The 23,703-nt window shown below is 37.8% G+C and overlaps 1 protein-coding gene across 2 annotated transcripts in view; it reads right to left on the bottom strand.

The window, feature by feature from the left end:
* Positions 1–23,703, bottom strand: part of LOC118800430 (vacuolar protein sorting-associated protein 13B-like) — a 402,625-nt gene that overhangs the window by 67,133 nt on the left and 311,789 nt on the right. For both annotated transcript variants that reach the window (XM_036560640.1, XM_036560641.1), the window contains exons 44-45: positions 7,105–7,260; positions 5,574–5,837 (exon numbers count right to left, since the gene is read on the bottom strand). In XM_036560640.1, the coding sequence (XP_036416533.1) occupies positions 5,574–5,837; positions 7,105–7,260 (420 nt within the window). The remainder of the gene's footprint in view (positions 1–5,573; positions 5,838–7,104; positions 7,261–23,703) is intronic.

The following is a 23,703-nucleotide window of genomic DNA, read 5'->3' on the forward strand; positions in this document are numbered from 1 at the left end:
TTTGTGTACAGCGTAGAAAAGCAGAGAATGCACAGATGCTTGCAGTCACAAACCGCACTGTATATGAAGTAAATTATCTATCTATCTTTTCAGGCACAACATTTCACTTGATAATTTTTGAGTTTATTCAAAAACCTTCAGAGCTTTTGGAAATCCTTACAATGGGTGCACTGGCTCTGCTCAACCTGGCTAGAAGAAGAAGAAGCAGAAGAGCTGAAGTGCTCATTAGAGACGGTGTGGGTTTAATAGCCCTTACCATCTTTGTTTCTCACCAATCAGCAATCTCTACATAACAAAATGGAAGAACTATTCTGCTTAACCAAACCAACAAGGACTTTTTAACCGCACTTCCCCTCTCCTTCATAGACACCTGGCTTTCTGAGCCGACCCCTGACAGAAAACTGCACCTATCTGACTTCTAGCTGCACAGAGCGTACAGAGGCGCAAAGCTCAGTGGCAAGACCAAGGAAGGAGGAATCTGCTTCTATCACAGCAAATGCCGGTGTGTGTAAGATGGTTCTTCTTATGCAGGAGGACACAGGTCGAGGTAAGTAACATGAACTTTATTCGCTTTATGAACAGCGTTAGATAACAGAGCTATTGTTCTCTTTTCCCAGGTTATGTCTTGCAGAGAGATCTCTCGTTCAGTCGGGCTATTTCCCGTAGTAATGTGCAGGGCGCATGGATACGTAAGGTAAATAGTGCTCACCAAGGACAACATTATAGATCATTACGTTACACCCCCCTCTCTTTTGAGATTTACATGCATTCAATACCAAATACATATATAAGTCATGAATTCAGGTGAGGATTGCTGTAGATTCCACAACACATACTAAACTTTGCATAACATATGAACATGCATAACAATATATATATTTTCTTTTTTTTTTTTCCACAGCAAGATCCTAACTTGAGGATTTTCCAGGTAGACTGCCGGTCACCTCCATAGCTGCTGAGGATTATTCTGCCTCATGTAGCAAGCTTGTGCTGCACTCCACATCCATACAGTGTAATTCTTGAGGAGGTCATTAAGTGGCTTTGTTACCTGTGATAAGTTTGGGAGGTAGCGCCCTAGGTAGTGGATCATTCCTAAAATTCGATGCAGACCATGAACATCTGATGGTGGCTCAAGCTCCATAATAGCAGCCACCTTGCAGAGAGATCTCTCGTTCAGTCGGGCTATTTCCCGTAGTAATGCGCAGGGCGCATGGATACGTGAGGTAAATAGTGCTCACCAAGGACAACATTACAGATCATTACGTTACAGTGTGAAGACGTCATGTTAAAATGCACTCCGCATCTAGACTGACTTTTCTGCAAACTGTTGTGCTCTCCCAGAGAGTTTTCTTCTTTCATTTTGGTCACTGTTTACATTCCACCAGACGAAAAAAAAATCTTTTTTTAGAAAAAAAAAATAAGTGAAAAAAAAAAATAGAAAGAGGGAATCTGGTTTCAGAGCTCATAATTCTAGGCTACTTTAACAGTGCAAACCTAATGAAAGAAACAGATAGCATGTCACTTGTGCCACAAGAGAAGGCAACATTTTGGATCACTGCTACATCACTGTTAAAAATGCCTACAGCGCCATCACACACAGAGCTCTTCGAAATTCTGACCACAATATTGTTCACTTCTTCCCAAAATACAGACAGAAACTCAAAACCAACAAGCCTGTCATCAAAACAGTGAAGAGGTGGACCAGTGGAAACACTGAAAAGCTACAGGGTTGCTTTGAATCCACAAACTGGGCTGCTTTTGAAGAGGCAACAAAGAGTCCAGACAAATACACAAACACCATGATGTCATACATCAGTTTCTTTGAGGACAGCTGCATTTCACCTACAGCACGGGTGAAATGCAAAACAACAAACTGTGGTTTTCAGCTGAACTCAGACATCTTTGGAGGGAAAAAGAGGCAGCATTCAGCATTCAGGAGTGGGGACAGAATTCGCCATTAAGAGGCCATACACAAGCTGGACAAAGGGATTAAAGCAGCAAAGAAAAAATAATCAGAAAAGCTGAAGAGCCACATTACTGTTAAAGACCCAACATCAGTCTGGGAAGGCCATGAAGAGATCACCAGCTACAAGGTGAAAAAGACTCCCGTTCTTCCTGACCACTAATTCACCAACAACCTCACGAGTTCTATTGCAGATTTTAACACACAAAGGACAATCTTCAGACTTATTCTTGTAACATAATGCTTATTTGCACAACTATACAGATGTTACTTTTTTTAACAAATGTTTACATTATTCTGCAATATGCTGAACATAAGTTTTTATCAGGAATGCAGAGTCCAAAACCATACTGAGTAACAAGGGCCCTATTCTGAGTTCTTACAGGAATTTGCTGACTTTCTATCAAGTTTAATAACACTCTCATATAAAGTAATAATTGTTGGAGATTTTAATATCCACTTTGACAAACCACAGGATCCACTAAGTATTTTATATCTATCTTGGACTCAAAATATAATGGTGCCTACTCATTTTTGCAAACACACTCTTCACTTAATTTTCACCTTTGGTATAAACATATATCATTTAGCCATTCTCTCACAGAGCACAGATCGTTACCTAATTTTCTATGAAATTCACTTTAGTCGTAATATATCTTCAACCCCATGCTATTGTGTTAAGTGTACTACAACATCCTCCACAGCTAGTAGCTTTGGATCTCCCAAATCTATTAGCTTCTATCAGCTGTTCATCTGAAACTACCAGATTAAATATCATGACAGAGTGCTTTTTGTTCTACTTTAGATGTTGTGGCTCCATTAAAAAGTAAAAGAATATCAAAGAAAAAAAGCTTGCCCCACACACTATGGTACAATGATCATACTCAAGCTTTAAAAGAGACTGTCAGACAACTAGAGTGTAAATGGCACCTGACTAAATTAGAAGCATTCCAGTCTGCCTGGAAGGAGAGCCTTACAGACTACAGAAAGGCACTCACTACAGCGCCCTCAACTATCACTCCTCTCTGATTGAATAAGAATAATCCTAGATTATTAAGCACAATTACTAAATTGACTAAGAATCAAACAGCTACTGAATTACAGATACCATCAGCCTACAGCAGCGATGATTTTATGAATTTCTTCAATAATAAAATTGAAATGATTAGTCAAAAAATTCAAAACACATTAACCACTACAAACCTGCTACCCTACAAAGTAATCCAGATATTGAGTACAGTGTAACTACTGCAAAGAGGTTAGAATTGTTTACCTTATAAACAGAACTAGTTAAAAGTATTTCCTCCTAAAAATCTTCTACTTATTAGATCCAATTCGTAAAAGTTCACTCAAAGAAACTTTGCCAGAATGATGACGTCTCTTCTTTCAATAATAAACTCCTCTCTTAGCCTTGGCTATATACCAAAAACTCTTAAACTGGCAGTAATGGCAATTTCTGCTATTTTAATTAATAATTAATGGTAAAACCTTATTCTCTGTTCATATTGCTCTTATGTTATTGTTTCACTATCCAGTGTCTTCTACAGAAGGATGGATTCCCCTTTTGAGTCTTGATTCCTCTCAAGGTTTCTTCCTTTTTCTCTTGCCACTGGCTTACTCATGGGGCCTGGACCTGGATTTTTCTGTAAAGCTGCTTTGTGACAACATCTGTTGTAAAAAGCGCTTTATAAATAAACCTTGACTTAACTTTTGAAACATGAAGGCCCGATTCCATTTCTTATTTTTACCCCTACCCCTTGTTTTCAAGTGTCACCTTGCCCCTTAGAAGTGAGTTTTAAGGCATAATGGTTGAAATCTTCCCTACGAAATGGGACAACCCTCAAATAAAAAAGAACATTACTTCATTAATAGGCTACTAGTGGTGCTCTGTAGGTGGCCCTGCCAGTCTGCAGTGATAACAGAGGAGGTGAAATTTCAGCAACGTCACTGCTGGGCTTTAGTTGCATTTAGGGCATCATTTGCCGTCAAACGAGGGGGGGGGGCAATATTTTATTATCTCCCACCCTTAAATCTTCAATAATTCGAAGCTGAAGTCAACTATTCGCCAGCTTGTTCAAATTTTCTCATTCCGCCCTAAATGGTGGAACAGGGAATTCAGCTAGCTAGCTACCGAGACATGAGTATACTACTAGCGATTTTTATGCTTGTTATGAAATAAAGGACCATAATACTTTGAAACAACATTAAACTAAGATAATACAATGGTTATCGTAATTTTTAACAGAGAAAATACTTATATTTGTGGGTTTCTTTGGTCGTTTGCGCAGCCATCTAGCCGTTTTTTTTTTTCTCATAACACTCTAGCCGTTTTTTTTTTCTCATAACACTCCATTTTTTTACACTTTGCCCTAGCCCTCTACCTCAACAACAATCGGGACATCCTACCCCTAGAGGTGAACACGCAAAACAGAGGGGTAGGGCTGAGTGATGGGGCAAGGGGTCAAATGGGATTGGGCCTAAGTTTATGTGCTGTGACAAAATATTAATCTGTTGTCACAAATGATTAAACTGAAACAAGTTCATTTAAAGTGAAATAATCTTCTCAGTGTTGTATGTACACTGTAAAAACAGTTCAACCTCAAAAACAATCAATTTGTGTCCTGTTTTACTTTTAGCAGTGAACCTAGTTAATAGTTTAGCTCAGTTAATTCATTCTGTAAGCATTTCAACTCCAACATTTAGGATGATTTAGAACCCAACTTACTGAAGTAAAAAAAGTACTTGGAGCACAACTTTGAATTTTTGCTTGATTTTTGAAATCAATGAAGTTTTCTGAAATCCATGAAGTGACCTGTTAGCCCGTAGGCAACTGCCGTGAAATGACCAAACTGTGAACCTGTAGTACTGCTGTGATCTTAGCAATAATGTACAAATAACAGCATCAGTAGTTCTATGGCAACTACATTTCTTTTGATTTTTCCTGTATGTATTACTCTTTCATGAAAGAGAATTAACAAAAGTTACTATGTGGATGATAATAATGACATTTTATAATAATGATTTGGGTTTTCATTAATATTGATTTATATAAACTTCAGACTTTTTCTTAAACTTATTCAATTTATTTGTTTGTTCAGACAAATGTTTGTATACATTTATACGATTATATTTTATATTATTTATATGTAGTTGACAGTTTGCTTGTCAGTTGCACTGTGTATGTGCTAGGTAGCCAAACTAAATTTATTTAACTACTAAAGTGCTCTGCTATAAGGGTAAGGTAACTCAACGTTATTTAGCATTTACTTCCAAGAGATTGTGGTTTACTAAAATAATTGGCACTTGATATGCAGAGACAATATAAAATGTTTACACATCTAATTTTAGCTGAAACTATATATCTTCTGTGGTTTATGGCATAGAATCTTGCCGTAAAGTTATGACAAAAAACGGACAAGCAAGTCAATATTTGGCACTGGCTCAAGTATGCAGTTTTGTCGACTCCCTCTCTCAAATTTCAAATTGATGGTTTCAGGGGTTGCTGGTACAAAATTCCCAGAACAATTCTGAGAGTTAGAGTTCCCCTTTAAACGGAGATTCCTCCTGTGTTAGGGAGATGAACCCATGCTTCAGACGAAAATTTACCCACCTGTAATACATGGCTGTTGTTTTTGTCAATGCCTTTGAGACATAAATCTTGAGACCATTCCTCATGTCCATGTACACGTACAGACAGCTCAGTCACTTCTGAATCATCCAGCACATACGAAGGCAGTGTGCTCTCTGGCTCCACGCAGGCCTGCAACTTGCGCACCTCCATCTGGCCTTCCAAACCAACACTGTGCTGCACCAAACGCATCTCGAGTGCATCACTCAAATAACTACATACCACTTGCCTTCCACAGATAATGATCTGAGAAAGAGACAGAAAGACAGAGCATGAGGCACAAATAGAGTGTAATGGTAAGTACAATCAATGAAGGTCTGTGTAAAACTGCCTTGGTGTACTGGTGGTGCTACAGGATCACTGTCATTTACATAAAGGCAATAACTGCTGTGTAAGTTTGACATGCATACATAAAGAGCTGGTGGTTTTAATTGCAACCAACAGATATTACTATTCATTTCTGTTCTGTGCTGAAGCTGGAGTTTGGCGCACATACTTAAAGACGGAACGCATACCTCATATTGAGCTGGTGGTTTTAACTGGAACCAACAGATATTACCATTCATTTCCCTTCTGTGCTGAAGTTGGTATGGAATTCTACCAGTGGGATTACATGTATATGTAAGAAAAAGAATGCAAATGTATGTTTGCATTTGTTTGTGCTGTGTAGGAGTGTCAGTATTCTCTTAGTTATTAAAATTCAACATTTCCTCAATCACTTGGTAATGGACTGAACAGGTCAACATACACATTAGCTACAAACACCAGCTCCCATCAGTGCTTTAACATGCTCTGCAGCAAAGTCAGCTCAGAACCTACTGATACAAACCACTAACACATCCGAATAACTTTCTCAGAGTTCTACATGGACACCCTTGAAAATATCTTCTGTTGCAGGTTGCCAGCAGTGTGCTGTGAACACTGCTCCACAGCATAACATGAATGTGAACATAATAACTCTTAGTAGAGTGTTTGTGTAAATCTGAAAGCTGGACACCACACTGACAGGACACTCACACAACGGACATTCAACCCTATTATTACACCAACCACAACAGCATGCTACCCAGAGAAGAACGTGGCATGGCTTGTTGTGTCTGGGAGAAGGAAGTGACACTTGACAGTGCTTACATAATGTGTTCTTGCTCCTCTCTACTTCCCCCAAAACAGGTTACACACACACACAATCAGCTCTGGCAGATTACAATATATTTTAACTGCCCCTCAAACGTTTCATTTATTTATTTTTAATAAAGTTAGAACAAAGACATGCCCATACAAAGTGTCAGAGTGCAGCTGAGAGAAAGAGAGAAAAAAGTTTTTCTTCTTGTTGTTCTTTTTCTTGTAGAACAAAACTAAGAGCAAAAATGTTTCCTTTTGTTTACTGGGGCTTAGAATTAGATATAGGAATACAAAATATAAGCTACAGTAAAACAGTTATGCACACTTTTCAAAAATATAGTATTGTAAAGCTATGTGTGTGTTTGTGGGTATGAGTGTATGTATGTTCTACCTGTTTCTGCACTCCGCTGAGCGGCAGGACTTTAATGATGAGCGAGGCAGTCTGCCCTTTCCTCTGGATGCTTCTGAGCAGTGTCCCCACATTGTCAATACTGAAGGGTTCTGACCAGCGCCAGTTACCCCAACCCTCAATACAGATGTGCAGCAGCTGTGAAGCATGCACACGCACACACATACACACAATCTGGAATTAGAATTTTACACCCATGCTTAATTTTTTGTTAGGTATAAGTTAACGGTTGAGATTAGAATAAAAGTGAAGACAAGAGTAAACTAAGGAAGTTCAGAGGAGTGTTCTAGTTTACTAGTGTGTGTTTAAGACCCTCTCGGCTCAAAAAAACAGCTCATAATAGTGTTAATAGATAGCAGCTGTACAGACACATCTGGCAGGTTTTGCAGTCTGCACAGCAGAATAATGCTCTCATAGTTTCATAAACACCATCAATCACATTCATCATATGAACATATCATCTACACCAAGGCATTGCTTGACCACAGCCCAAAGGCCACTTCTGACACAAATGCAAACAAACTAATGACAGACTTCAGAAAAAGGGAGAGGAAGAGGAGGAAAGAGAAAGGAACGGAGGAAACTGAAATGCAGATTGCACGTTTACGCTTGGGTTCTACTTAAATGCTCTGAACTGTAAAGCAAAACAAATTAATGCAAGGGTCAAAGTGGGAGGTGATCTGGCACAGGGTTGGGAGCCAGCCTGAGCCACTCTTGGTCTCTCACTGTTTGAAGACAGATTCCATTTCAATAACATTGCCAATGCAAGGCTGAATTCAATACAGAGAGATCATCCTCCTCTAGAGAGCAAGAAACTGGAAATGACATAATTCTCCAGATCTCTGTGGTCTATTATTCCATAGGAAGTGGTAAAGTGGTGTAAACAGTATGTGAGCAGCAGGCAACATGCACCTCACCCATGTGAAACCAGTTTGTTTATAGAACAGAAAATTTTGGAGCCCCTGAAGAAGGTGCCATAACAGTGACCCCTTACCTCACTTCAAACACACAAAACAACTGACTATTCACTGACACTACCAATCTGGACATAAACGAAAACACAACACAACAGACACTGTGCCTGCCAATGGCTGCAGGACTAAACTGGTAACTAAAATGTCCAACATGAGGTCCTGGCTATCATCCATCCTCTGATTTTTAGGCTTTTTAGAATTATTAGCCCAATTCAAATTTCAAATGCAAAGCTGATACTGCTCTTCTGACAGACCACATAGGTAGTGTTTTATAGTACATTTCAACCTCAGCTATCTTTGAGACAAAATACAAACAGCTAGAAGTATAAATTGAACAAAGTATAAAAGAGCAAATTGAAAGTAGAAAAAATATATTAGCCCTAATAAATATTTTGAAATACAGTATCAGCTTACAGCTAGTAATTCGTATTCATTAACTGGTCATGTATGCAAACCTCTTTTTTTGTTAACACCCTTCTAGTTTTCACAACTCAGATCGAGGCCAAGCACACAGTTATCTCACTGTTCACATATTTCAGTCAGTGGGGGGTTAGGCTAGTTTTAGAGTAGATTTATAGAGGCATTACTATGGGAACATGTATAGATAAAGAAGAAAACACTCAGATATATTCAACATTTTTATCACCCCACTAACTTAATAAGGCACAAGTCTAGACATCAGGCAGGGCACACTCTCCAACACTGATAACTAGACTTAGGCATACACACAGTTTTCTTTCAACTATAACGCAAACCTGTTCACTGTTGAAATACAGATGAGGTGAAACCAACCATCACAACGTTGACTCAGCTCCTCAAAGCAAAAAAATACATAAAATAAAATGCAGACTGTGCTTTCTGTAGCTCTGAACACTCCAAATGCAAATTATAAAAAATACTCAGATAATGACAGCTATTTAATAATTGAATTTTTTTTCTAAAGCATTTTTAATATTTTAAAAAATATGTTGTAAACATGTAACAGTTTTAACACAACAAGATTCATTCAAATAAAAGCAACGCATTTGGAAAAAATTAAATACTACAAAAGCACAAAAATTAACAAAATATAGCGGCAAGCGGCAATCTTTGGGGTCCAAGCATTAAGGAGGCCCATCTAGTGATCAGATAAAACGTTATAGTTCCTGATAATGCAGTGAAATAATAAAGGCAGTTGATTTAAATCACCTGAACAATAAACATGCTTGGCCTTGCACTCACAAACTTCTCATCTGCCAACCTGGGATTTGAACCCATGATCTCTGGAACTGCATCCAGGCATTCTACCAATAAGCCACATCATGACTTTCCTGTACCCGCTACTTTAAGAGATAATGAATAATTTAGTGGATGCCGAGGCCCAAGCAAGATGAGCTGAAAAGATGAAAAACATTAAATTTCATGATAAAGGCAGGAAATGTACGCAACATAGTTAAATTACACTGAATATGTACGATCTGGTTTGCTTAACAACCTTCCACACTACTTTGGTCATGGTATCTCAGCCAGGGCTTGAAGCCATCCACTGCACTTCTTAAGATTATTTGAATGTAGGAGCAACAAGGAACCAAGCACCATTTTTGTAACTACTTCTCAAATTTGAATAATTATTATTATCATTGAGAACTGTTATTGGAAATTAAATAAGCATACCTTATCAGTTTGGTATTCTGCAAACATGTTTGAAATTTCATCACAATTTGATAATCTCTTATAAACACATGGTTTATAACTTGTTCTGCGCTTATTGTTTTATGTACTGCCACCATAATGTGCAAAGAAGTCAAAGTTTTTTGACAATTTATTTACTTCAGACTCCACAGGGCAATTTTATGTTCTAAAAACTGAGGGACTAGTTCAAATATGGTATTTTTTAAACTCTGTATAATTGTAACGAAACAAAGAAGGTTTCTTTAAAAATATGTTCTTGCAAAATTGTCACTCTTATAGTACTGCATGACAGTAAAAAAAAACAAGATAAATTTTCCACAAGATAAATCCAGCATAGTTTTGTTTGCAAAAATTTTAACTTTGAAATGACTGCTTAAACCCTATCTTGTGGTCAAAATATATGGTCATGCCATGGGATAGTAATGTGGTGAAAAGATGTTTAAACTGCCTAATTACCACTGTGATTTATAAACATTTATTTGAGAAGTTTTGACTGAAAGGGAAATTTGCTTTTTGCCATTATTGTTTCTTTTGAAAAATATATTTTTAATATTTCGAAAACATAATGAAATTACACAAAATTGCCAAAAGACTGATCATTCCTGTAGAGGCCCAGTCAAAACAAATTCTGCATGCTTTAGTGGTTTATCAGCCTGTACAAACAATCTAAATTTGGTCACAATCTTACTGTGACATTTATAGGTCCCTGAGTTAGATTAACCCAGCTTGTACTCACCAATTCATGTGCCGCAGTCATAATGTGAAAAAAGGTCATTGTTAATTTTTTTGATCATTTACCAGATTGTTTCTAGAGCAATTTTGAGATAACATATTGAAAATGGAGAGACTAGTTCAAAAATGGAATTTTCCAGACTCTTAAGTGCAGAAAAACAAAAATGTTTGTAAAAGACTTGTATTTGGAAAAATTTTTTTCCACAAGATAAATTCAGCAGGACTTCTGTTTTTAAAAGTCTCCAGTTTTCAAGACAAAGTGGTGTCCACAAGTTTAAATCAAACTGTCTAATTATAAGTGCAATTTATAGAAACAAATACATTTACAAAGTTTTGAGTCCTAACAAAGTGTCATTTGAAATTACTTTTGTTTATTTTAATCTTAAGAAGAGATAATAAAGTTTCAGAAAAATGAAACATGGGCACTATAGGTCCATACTAAAACCACTTTAAACCAACATTTGTATGCACACTCAGTTGATCAATCTGTATATATGGTCCCATTTTGCTCACAGAAGGACTTATCACACCTTCTGTTACAATAACCCAATGTGCACTTAATGAGTCAACATTCCTTGGATAATTATTTGATTCTATATCAATTTTGAGACAATGTGCTGAAAACAGCTTTGTTAATTGGAATTTTCAAACTTTGTACATTGGCATGAAAAAAAAAAGTTTTCTGAAAGACTTGCATTTAAAAAAAAAATGTCAGCCTTAGTGCACTGCAAGAAATGACACAAATTTCTTTGCCGCAAGATAAACTCAATAAAATATATGCTTGGTTTCTGAACAGCACCACCTAATGGCCAATTAATGTCATTTTTATAGGTTGTTAGAGAATGCCTGTATGTACACGCTATTCAAGTTTCATGATTAGCCAATTTTATGTCTGCCAAATGACTGCCAAAAGCCAATTGGCTGATAGCAAACATTTTCTTCCTTTAAATGAGTTGCAAAAATTGAACTCTATCAGACAAGCGGGAGCTGAGAGACAGTTTTTTTTCATATTTTAGTGCCCCCTATTGAAGAACTAGTGTTAAACTTTGTGGGCATCCTCAAAATCAGGTGGGCTATAAGCTTTTCAAGTTTCATGAGAATTGGTGAAAGCAATTTTGATTTGTAGCCAAGATTTTGAGTTAAGCTCCATTCATAAGGGCTTAATTGGTGGCCATATTGTTTACAAATCTTAATCTTTTTTGATAATCCTTTACCTACAGGCTCTCGTGAAGAATTTGACACCTACATTGTGGGGGTACCATTGAAAATATCAGACTAGTTAAAAAAAATTGGTTAAACACCCCTTATTAAACAATCGTTATCAAACGTGGTGGGCTTCCACAAAATCAAAAAAGAAAAGTTTAATGAGAACTAGCCTTAACTGTGACATGGTGGTAATACTGTTTACAAATATCCTTTTTTAAAAATAATTCTTGACCTTCAGTCTCCCCTGGACATTTTGAGACCAATATTTTGAGGAACTCAGACTGATACAGAAATGGAGATGTCACATTTTTTGCCAATTATGATGGGAAACATGGGGGAGGTGCTCTAGAGACCCAGTGAGGTTTTTTTTGTAGAATAAACCAGGGATAATGTAGACTTAAGCATCACTTACAGTGTCTTCGCCCCAATCAGTTTTTGGGAAGAAAAAGAATAAAAAGAAGAAGATAAATCCTAGCAAAAGCGTTAGGGTTCCATGCACACAGTGGTTGAACCCCTAAATATAGCTGCAAGTGGCAATGGGCGAGTCCAAGCACAAACAGCTTAGTAAGGCCTTGGGCAGTTCGGGCCAATAAAGTCTAACAAGGTCTAATGCAGTTTGGGCTTTGGTTACAGAGAGAGGATAAGAAGTGAAAGAAATTCAGAGTTTATCAAAAGGCCTTCACATGCCATAAGTCATGGGCAGTGCCCTTTAAACATGAAATTCAAATTAGCTGTATTGTAGAGCTGGGCGATATGGCCAAAAACGTTATCACGATAAACAAAATTCATATCGCTCAATATCGATACATATCACGATAAATGTCAAATCATGATTTCTTTCACGTTTGAAGGCTGATTTTGCTCCTGGGTGGTTAACTGTGGTTTTCACTTATGGTCCGATCATGACAAACACTCGGCAAACAGTGGAACATTTCACACATCTGTCTTGGGACAGTGGGAGAAAGTTTTTGAGCTGTTTTTATCAGCTTGAAATGCACAGCTGCAATTTTTGTAATAGCCATGATTTAAGAAAGAAAACTTATAAAATTATTTTTAGCTGTCTGGTGACGAGCACTTGGCTACCCCGTTACAAATGCTAAACAAGTGGCCAACAACAGTGCTAAACTCTAGTTTCTCAACAACGTCAACTCGGTTCGGTAGGTCACTGCTGTCACTCCTACCACATCCATGTCAGAGCATATCACAGTATTCAGACACCAGCTAGTGACGACTGGATTTCTCTATGCTACCGTAGTAGTTTAAGGGGTGAACCGCAGTATATCTGACGTTCGCTGTGTAAAAGCATTATCTGCAGTGTGAATCTCTCGCACCAGACAAACAGAGTCCTCCTTTTAGGTATGTTTAAACTGAAAGCGGTGCTTTTGTGTCGTGTTTGATCTACGTATCATCAATTCACCGTGTTTTGCCGGAGCGCTGCTTCAAGTTAGCCAGCAGCTAAAAACAGCTAGCCTGGAAAGATAGCGCTCTCCCGCTCTCCAATGCCTCACAGCTTCCTCAGTTTACTTTCGAACATGAATCCACTTCTTTCTTTCACTTTCGTTGCTCGAGAATGCACTAATACTAAAATATGACGGTTTGGCGCTGTAACACGGCGCTGCAGACGTGATTTAACACCGCTAAAGTTGTTAGGATGCATGGAAAGAGGTGAGTTCACCAAAGGACAGTACAGTTACACCACTGACCTTGTCACTCACACTCGGTCACAGGAGAACAGATCGCCGATAACATCCACTCAGACAGGGAATGTATAACTCGCGTTTCAGCCGTTGCTAAAGTATATTTGGCGAGCCTTTTTTTACTCGTGGCCCCCTCCCTCTCTAATCAAGTCGAAAATTCGGAAGTGCGCCCTCTCCTGGCGACAGCAGAGTAGTGTCGCTTTCCTTGCAGTAGAAAACGCCACCAGGGCTTTCGCTAAAACATGGAAGTGTGAGAATGGTGTATTATATCGAACATTTATTGAACCTGTCTTATCGCTCTATCGAGGAAAAGTTATATCGCGATACTTATCGTTATCGTTTTATCGCCCAGCCCTACTGTATTGCAAGTAAAATATTTGAAGAAGAAGTCAAAAACACATTACTAAGTTTTTAATTTCTGACGTAGCTGTATGTGCAAAGTTGTTTGGATCTCAAAGTTGAATCCTTTGATATGCATATCTTGTTGAGGACCAATTCACCCAGAAGTGGCCTTCTTGGCATAAAGGAGATAGGAAAAAGGGAGTCAGAATTCATCAAAATGTCTCGATATGCTGTTATTATTAATCACAGGCCTTTAACAAAGATGTTCAAGTTTTTTTTTCCAAATTCTTTTAACAAGTTTTTTGACCTTGGTATTATATGCAGTATTGTTTAAATGAAGAAGTTAAAATACAAGACAAGTACAATTTCTGACATAACATGTGAATGCAAAGATATTCAGGAAAGAGAACTGAACCACATGACACAAAATATTTGTTGGTGTACTTCATAATTTAACTGTAAAGGGATTTTAAAGATTAAATATTTTTGAGTGCTAAAGCCCCCCTAAAGACCAATCAGGACCAAATTTTTTGCAGACTTCATCAGATTCTCAACATATACTAAGTCTTTAAAATTTTGACCAAGTTCTTTTGAATTAAAGCAATTTATGTTATAAATGCCAAATCCACAAAGATTAATTAACGGATGGAGACCATATTGAATAAAAATGTATTTGAAATTTGAATGAATTTTGAAGGATAGGAACAATACTCAGGGACTTAAAAGTGACAAAAGTGTAGTTATCAAACAGCTATGCATTTTTAATACAATTGTAATTGCAAAGTTGTTTGGAACACTGCACTGCATTAATTGACACCAGTTGTCTGTAAGTAAACATACACTGATCAGGCATAACATTATAACCACCTCCTTATTTCTACACTCATTGTCCATTTTATCAGCTCCACTTACTATACAGATGTAGTTCTACAATTACAGACTGTAGTCCATCTGTTTCTCTGCATACTTTGTTAGACCCCTTTTACCCTGTTGTTCAGTGATCAGGACCCCATGGACCCTCACAGAGCAGGTATTATTTGGGTGGTAGATCATTCTCAGCACTGCAGTAACACAGACGTGGTGGTGGTGTGTTAGTGTGTGTTGCGCTGGTCTGAGTGGATCAGACACAGCAGTGCTGCTGGAGTTTTAAACACCTCAGTGTCACTGCAGGACTGAGAATAGTCCACCAACACAAACTGTGCAGCAGCAGATGAGCTATCGTCTCTGACTTTACATCTACAAGGTGGACTGACAAGGTAGGAGTGTCTAATAGAGTGGACAGTGAGTGGACACAGTGTTTAAAAACTCCAGCAGCACTGCTGTGTGTGATCCACTCGTACCAACACAACACACACACTAACACCACCACCACCACCACCACGTCAGTGTTACTGCAGTGCTGAGAATGATCCACCACCCAAATAATACCTGCTCTGTGAGGGTCCATGGGGTCCTGACCACTGAACAACAGGGTAAAAGGGGGCTAACAAAGTATGCAGAGAAACAGATGGACTACAGTCTGTAATTGTAGGACTACAAAGTGCACCTATATATTAAGTGGAGCTGATAAAATGGACAATGAGCGTAGAAACAAGGATGTGGTCATAATGTTATGCCTGATCTGTGTATGTAGAAGACATACTTGATTTTTGTGAATAGCATCTCCCTAGTGGTCAAATCTCTTAAAACTTTGCTGATTATTAGAAAATAACTGCATAGACATGCAAGTTTCCTGATGATTGTTTAATGAAAAAGCCTTCGAAATGCTTGCTGAAAGCCATTAAGTTCGATTTATCAAGTCATCCTTAGAAACTCACTTATAATCTGTCTCAAAGGTGCAACATAAAATTTTAGCATTATCGGATATATGGATGTTAAGGAACAGTTGTTTACCAGGTACAGCACCCCCTAATGATATACACACACCAAAATTAAAAGATTATCCCAGAATCCTGTGTAGTTGATGGCTATGAAGTTTAACATTTTCTGGATAGAGCATTCTTGAGGTATAGAGTTTTTAGATAACTATGAATTATTCCAGAAGGGTTAATTAACATAAGGCAGCCATATTGCTTAAAAAAGTCAAAATGTTTTCAATAACTACTAAAGGTGAGAGTTTTGCTCATTTTTTGATACCAGTTACATGAGGAGTGAGCAAAAACCCTAGGACTAGTTTGAGAATGTAGGTTTTGCACATTACGCAAATTAGCAAAAAATTTAAGTACACAGAGCTAAATGGTCCAAATGGCAAATTGGTTTGTCTCGAGCCAAGGAATTACCACAAAAAAAGATTTTGTCTCTAAAAATTCAGGTTTATGAAGACAAGGCCAAACACATTAGGCAACAGTCTAGTGCCCCCTTGAGGCCATTAGGGATCATACTGGGTGCCTGAGTAGTTGAAGGAGCAATTATTCATTGAGTAAATTTCATGTCTCTAGGGTTTGGTCTGGGCAGTTCGCTTTAGCAGAGAAAAAGATAGAATAAGAAGAAAAACTAACCATTAAAACACAGTCCTATGCACTGTGTGCTTGGACCCTAATAATAATAAGAAAAATATGAGCAAAAACAACAGGGTTTCGGCACCTGCGGTGTTTTGACCCCTAATAAACTATTTTAATTACAAACCCAATTCCAAATCAGCGACCAATAAGCGGGTCCGAGCATGCATGTCAGCAGTATGAGCCTGTCTGCATTTTGAGGCAATTAGGCCTAACAGGGCCTAATGCTGTTTGGGCCTTATTTAGATGCAGAGAGAAAAGAACTAAAAGGAAGACAGTTTATTAAAAGGCCTTCAGTTGTCATAAACAATAAGCAGTGGTCTTTAAACATAATGTATGTTTACATTCATATGTACTAATCTACAAAGCTTTGTAGAAGTGATTGTCAGATGTCAAAACTACATGACTAATGGCAAAATGTCTTACAAAGATGTGTTTGCACAGTGGTTTGGTTCTACATATTTAACTCTTTGATATGTATGCTATAATGAAGCCCAATGCACTCATAAAGGGCCCTTTTGGCATAGAGGAGCTGAGTGAAAGTGGGTCAAAATTTATCAAAAGGTCTCAATATATAATTATTCATCAGGGACCTTCAACAAAGACGGCCGAGTTTTGTTCAGAGAGACCTTTTGACCTTTGTATGATAAGCTGTAGTCTTTGAATGAATAAGCCAAAATACCAAAGAGTCCAGTTTCTGACATAACATGCAATTACGAAATTATTCAGTTCATTGATCTGAATCAAATGGTACTAATGTTTTATCTGTAGACTTTGTATTAACATTGTATTAGTATTTTTAATGATTTTCAGTGTTGTAGAGTGCTAAAGCACCCCCAAAGGCCGATCTAGACGAAATTTTGCCAACCCCATCAGAGTCTCAATATATACAATTCCCTACAGTTTGGAGAAGATTGGAACAACGACTGAAGAGTTATAGCATTTATAGCTAGAAATGCCATGGCTGTAGTGATGAATTGATAGAGCAACACCACGTTGAGTAATTATTTACCTAGAGAGGCCACAGAGTACTTCTAGACCAATTTCAACATCCAGAGATAAATTTGAAAATTATGGTTTTCAAACAGTTAATGATTACAAAAAATTTATGCATTTTAAAAATAAACTTATAATTGGAAATATGCCTGGCACACTGTACTACATTAGACTAACAGTAATATGACACAAAAATACTATTGTGTACATGTAGCACATAATAAATCATTGATTTTCATGAATAGCCCCTCTGTGGCCAAATCTTTTGAAACTCCACTGATTGTTAGAAAGTGGCTACATAGAGACACCATTCAAGGTTCATGATGATTGGTCAACATGAAGTCTGCCAAAAGCCTGCTGAATGCTGACCAAAATTTAAGGTCGCCATCAGCCAATGTATTATATTGTCCTTATAAATTCACGTATAGTCTGTCTAATAGATGCTACATGAAAAATATCAGCTTGATCGGATGTACGGATGCTGAAAAAAAGTTATTTAGCATTTACAGTGCCCCTGATGGCCTATGCGCACAAACATTCATAGGCTACATTAGAATCTCCAACTGAATAAGCAAAAAGTTATAGAATTGTTAATTAATTATGAATTATTTTGAAATTATTTCAGAAGGGTTAATTAGCATATGGCAGCCATATTGTTTACAAAAGTCAATTTTTTTGATAATTATTGGGGTTAGGCTCTTTTGAATTTTTGACACCAGTTGCATGAGAATTGTGTGAAAACTACAGGACTATTTCAGAAAAGTAGGTTGTGCAAGTTATGCATATTTGTTTGTTTTGACCCAAGGAATCAGGAAAAAAACTGTATAGGTATTATAGGGCAAAACGCTATAGTGTAACCAACAGACCAATGAGTGTCATTTTTCTTAGCTGAGTCATCTCACATCTGCTGTACCTTGATGTCAGTCAAGGGCCTTACAGTCTTTGCCCCACATTTCGTTTTAACTGAGAAAAAGAATAATAATAAGAAAATACAGCCTCAAGCTGCAATGAGCGGGTTCAAGCATGCAACAGCATTATGAGCCCTTCTGCAGTTTTTGCCCATTAAGCCTAACAAGGCCTCATGCTGCTTGGGCCTTATTTATAGGCAGAGTGAATAGAGTGAATAGAACTGAAAGGAAGTAAGTTCATCAAAAGGCTTTCACTCATCATAAACAATGAGCAGAGATCTTTAAACATAATACAGGTTTACATTCATATGTACTGATCTACACTGGTTTGTACAACATTCAAGAAATTGTCAACATAGATGTCAAAACTACATGACTAATGGCAACACTTCTCACATAGTTGTGTTTGAAAAGTGGTTTGGTTCTACATATTTAACCCTTTGATTTGATGTATGCCATAATGAAGGGCAATGCACTCATAAGGGGCTCTTTTGGTGTAGAGGAGCTAAGTGAAAGTGGGTCAGAATTTGTCAAAAGGCCTCAATATGATATGAATATTGATCAGGGACCATAACCAAAGATGTTCACCAAGTTTTGGTCAGATTGACCTTTTGACCTTTGTATAATAAGTCTTTCTATAATGTATTCTTTGAATGAATAAGCCAAAAAACCAGACAAGCAGTCCAATTTCTGACAAAACAAGTAATTAAAGTTATTCACATGAGTGAACATGGCACCAACTGTTTATCTGTTGACCTTGTAGTAATATTGTAATAGCATTTTTATTGATTTTTAAGTGTTTGAGTGCTAAAGCGCCCCCTAAAGGCCAATCTGGACCAAAAATTTGGATACCCCATTAGAGTCAGAATTTATACAAACACTTAAAGTTTGGAGATGATCTGACCAATGACTGATGAGTTATAGCAAATGAAGCTAGCAATGCAATGGCCGCAGTAATTAATTGATAGATTGACACCATACTGAGTAAAAAAAGTCAAGATTTTTAAAATAATTATTTACCTAGAGAGGGCAGAGAGAATTGCTAGACCAATTTCGAAATGTTTGGTTCAAAATCCAGAGACTAGTTTGAAAAGTATGGTGTTCAAACAGTTATCGATTACAAAACTATGCAGTTTCGTAATAAACATGCATTTGCAAAATTGTTTGGCACACTGAACTACAATAGATTCATATAGGTTTTGGGTCAAAATTGTAATAACATAGTAATAACTTATATATATTTATAAATAGCACCCTCCAGTGGTCAAATCTTTTGAAACATCACTAGTTGTTAGAAAGTGGCCACATATAGAGACCAATCAAGTTTCATAATGATTGGTCAATGTTAAGCCTGTCAAAAGGCTTGCTAAATGCTTACTGGCCAATGGCAACCATAAATTTCAATGTATCAATTTGTCCTTATATACTCATTTATAGTCTGGCTAAAAGATGTTGACTGCAAAGTTTCAGCTTAATCGGATATACGGATGCTGAGAAACAGCCATGTAGCCATGTTAACTCCGCCCCCTAATGACATATGCGCACAAAAATTGATAGACTACCTCAGAATCTTCTACTCAATAGGCCTGCGAAGTTACAGAATTTTAAATCAATTTTGAATTCTTTTGAATTTTTCCAGAAGGGTTCATTAGCATATGGCAGCCATATTGTTTAGAAAAGTCAACATTTTTTTGATAATTATTGAGGTTCAGGCACTTCGGAATTTTTTGACACCAATTACATGAGGATCGGGCGAAAACTGTAGGACTAGTCCGCAAAAGTAGGTTTAGCATATTATGCAAATTAGCTACAAATCTAAGTAGGTGGAGGTAAATGGTCCAAATTGCAAAGTTGTTTGTTTGGACAATAGATATACATACCTAGATGCCGCGTTGGGTTCAGCCAGGCACGTCAACGGTGCCGCCATTTTAGGGTGGTCAACATCGCTGCTGGACTGCATTCAGTACCGATACAGAGCGGCAGTTTAAGAAAGATACTGTCCAAAATTATACTATTTCAAGAATATTGCTTTTAGAAAGTGGGATAGGATTATATAACAGAGAGAATGCAGCGATCCACCCTCAGGTTTGTGTGATGCGTATTGTTTGTGTGATGTTTATGTGTAGATATGACCGTGTGGCTAATGAGGGACAGAGAACCTGTTAATGTGATTGTTTTTCCTCTGGTTTTACACTAAACTTATTTCATTTAATAATCCTTACACTCCTTAATCCGTGTAGATATTTATAATAGATTAGCACCTTTTTATACAAACTTGAAGTTAGGTTCTTATCTGCCAGCTTCTTGTTCGAATTTTCCTGTTCCTCCTTAAATGGTGCATCATCCAGCATCTTGTTCGAATTTTCCAGTTCCACCTTAAATGGTGCATCAGCCAGCTTCTTGTTCGCATTTTCCCGTTCCACCTTAAGTGGCGCAGCTTCAGGCACCAGAAAGTGACTGCTGCACCATTTAAGGTGGAACGGGAAAACTCAAACGAGAAGCTGGCGAATAGGAAGCCAACGTTGCTTCGTCCTTCTGTGTATAAAGATTAGAAGTGATTCACACTTTGATGGATTTGCTGATTGTGTTTTACCAGACTCAATACAAGTGAATTTGTTCACAAGTGGATCTTGACCTCTCCAACATGGCGGACGCGCAGACGTATCGCCTCAGATAGAGAACAACAGACAATGCAGCATCTAGGTATGTATATCTATGGTTTGGACCCAAGGAACCAGGAAAAAAATGTCTTTTGTGTGTAAAAAATCTGGATTAGGAGTTATAGGCCCAAACGCGTTGTGGTGCACAATAGCGCCTCCTTTAGGTTGATTGGGCTCATGTCATGCACCTGAGTAGTGGGAGGGACTACTACCTATTCACCAAGTGTCATGTCTCTAGGACTTGGTCTGGGTAATTCGTTTTAGGGCAGAAAAATAATAATAAATATAGCCGCAAGCAGCGATTTGCGGAGTCCGAGCTTGCTTTGCAAGTTCGCCCAACATTGCTATTTCGGCCAAGGCCCTCTTTGGGGACATGTCAGTAAAGATTTGTACATATATAAGAGCTTTAATTGTCATGTATGAAATTACTGTTGTATAATGTGATGAATTTGCACATATGCTTACTATGTGAAATGACTGTTTAGGAACCCCTATTATCATATGCCCACTAAACTTTGCACCTTATTTCATTGTTAGGCATTGAGCAGGTGTACCATGTTTGGTGTCAATCGAACAATGCCTTATTGTCACAGCACTACTGTCATGAAAATATATGTAAATCACCATGTTCGATTACTGGTACAATTTAGTCAAACACATCTAAGGGCAAAGTGGTTGAGTCTGAAGACTTGAGTATTTTGTCAACATTTGCATTTCTTTAATGTAAACTGAGCAAGAGATATGTTTATTTTACATAATTTATATATGATTACATGTTGTAGCGCCCCCTGGAGGTCGGTTTAGGCCACAATTGGCATGCTTCTTATTCTGCATGGCTGTATCAATTTTGGTCTCAATCAGACAATGTTTGTGTGAATTACAGATAATTGGTTCGTACAAACTCCGCCCAGTTGGATTCATTGACGTTGCATACATGCTTTGTGAAAAAGTCAACATTTTTTTGATAATTATTTAATTACAGAATCCATTCCAAAGATTTTGACCAGATATGAGATGATAAGGTGTAAACTGTAGGACTAGTTCAATATAGGTCAAATTCAAACAATGGGCATTTGTAGAAAAATGAAATAATTAGTAAATGACTTGCATTGGCCAACTTGTCAGGTTCACTTTAGAGCATTAATTGATACTAACTACATGTTTATATTCTGTACAGTATAAGATTTTTACTCATTTTAGTGTTTTAAAACATGAGCAGTGCCCCCCCAGAGGCCAATACCTGTCGTACTTCAAAGGGTACCAGAGAGTCCATACCTAGAGATACCTATCAAGTTTCGTGGTGATTGGCCAATTCTAAGGCAGTCAAATACCTGCTGAAATCTGATTGGCCGATGGTGGTCATGTTTTTTAGAATATGACATCAGTCTCATAGATCCTGATCCAGGACAGCACATTGTAGCACCATGCCAATTTTCATGTCAATCGGACAACCTTTGGTTGCGTAAGACTTTTTTGCTTGTTATAGCGCCACCTAGCTATGCGGTTATACCAAACTATGATGATCGTTTATGACTGCTATATTGTACACGCCTATAAAGTTTCGTAACAATGGGTCAATGCGTTTCTGAGTTAGAGCTGTATATGCATGACTTTTGAAATTTGAGCTCCACCCACATTTTTGGGTGGGGCCTGGACGATACTCAATGATGAAATTTTAAGATTTTTTTGATAATTACTAAAGTTCAGCTTCTTAGGATTCCATTGATAACAGATTTGTGCACATTTTGCGAAAACTCAGGGACTAGTTCACTCTTAAAAATGTGCGCAAAGTGCCAGAAACAAAATGACAGAAACAGTCCTCCATAGCTAAGAGCCCACTGTTGTAAACTGTGGTATTGGATTTTGATGCTTCTGCACTACCAGTGATTCTGAGACCCTTGTAAAGATCAACTGCATTGTGAAATCTTAAATGTACATGGGTAGAATGTCTCTGTCAAAAGGCTGCATTTCTGCTAAAGAGGGGACTTTCAACATGCAACTAGAAAGAACACATTACAAAATAACAGTCAGCCAAAACTAAAATCCGCTTTTACTATGACAATCTCTGCCCCTCTCTGCATGTGTATGTTATTTTGAATATCATCTGCAGTGCTCTGGCAACTGCTACTGTGACACAGTTGCTGCCCAGTCCTGGGGGACATTCAGGAAGTAGAATATCCTCCTAAACTCTCTCCAGACTCACACTAAACTCTGACCTCAGCTAAAGTCCTGCCATAATCTAAGTTCCAGCATTCTCAAATGATCCAGGGCTCACCACAGAGCTTTCTGACCCAGAGCATTGTTCCTCTACTGGACAAATTGAATGCGAACAGGCGTCTCAACATTGTTTTGTGCATAAAGACAGGCTGAGAGAAAGAACAAGGCTGTTATTTGGGAGAACGAGCAAGCCACTTAGTTAATGGAAAGCAGCTTCCACATACAGAGACAACAAAGACAGAGCATGTGAAAAAGATATGTGGAACAAATAACATTAGCACCAAATGAGGTGTTCAGGGAATGGCTAGGCAGACAGACAGTACTAGGACACGAACCCACTGTGATACAACTGGCTTAACATAGCTTCACGCACACAACAAATCAGATCGTCTGATTGAAAACTATCGCAACATGATCATGTCAGCACTGTGGTCACAGGGCAGAATTAAAGGGGTATGTGTGGAAGCAGGGGTGTGGCGATGTGGGAACTCCCACACCAACCACTGAATGGAAGAAAGTGCTGGATCATTTACAGTTAGACAGTGGGAAGTGTTAATTTGTATTATACACAAATCACAAATCTTTTTGTATTATACACAAATCACAAATCTTAGCCCCTAAATTAAGAGAACATTTGAAAATTTTCTCAATCGCCTTAATGACCTCAAACCAAAACTTCT

This window comes from Colossoma macropomum, unplaced genomic scaffold (assembly GCF_904425465.1).
Source record: "Colossoma macropomum unplaced genomic scaffold, Colossoma_macropomum, whole genome shotgun sequence".
Classification (NCBI taxonomy): domain Eukaryota; kingdom Metazoa; phylum Chordata; class Actinopteri; order Characiformes; family Serrasalmidae; genus Colossoma; species Colossoma macropomum.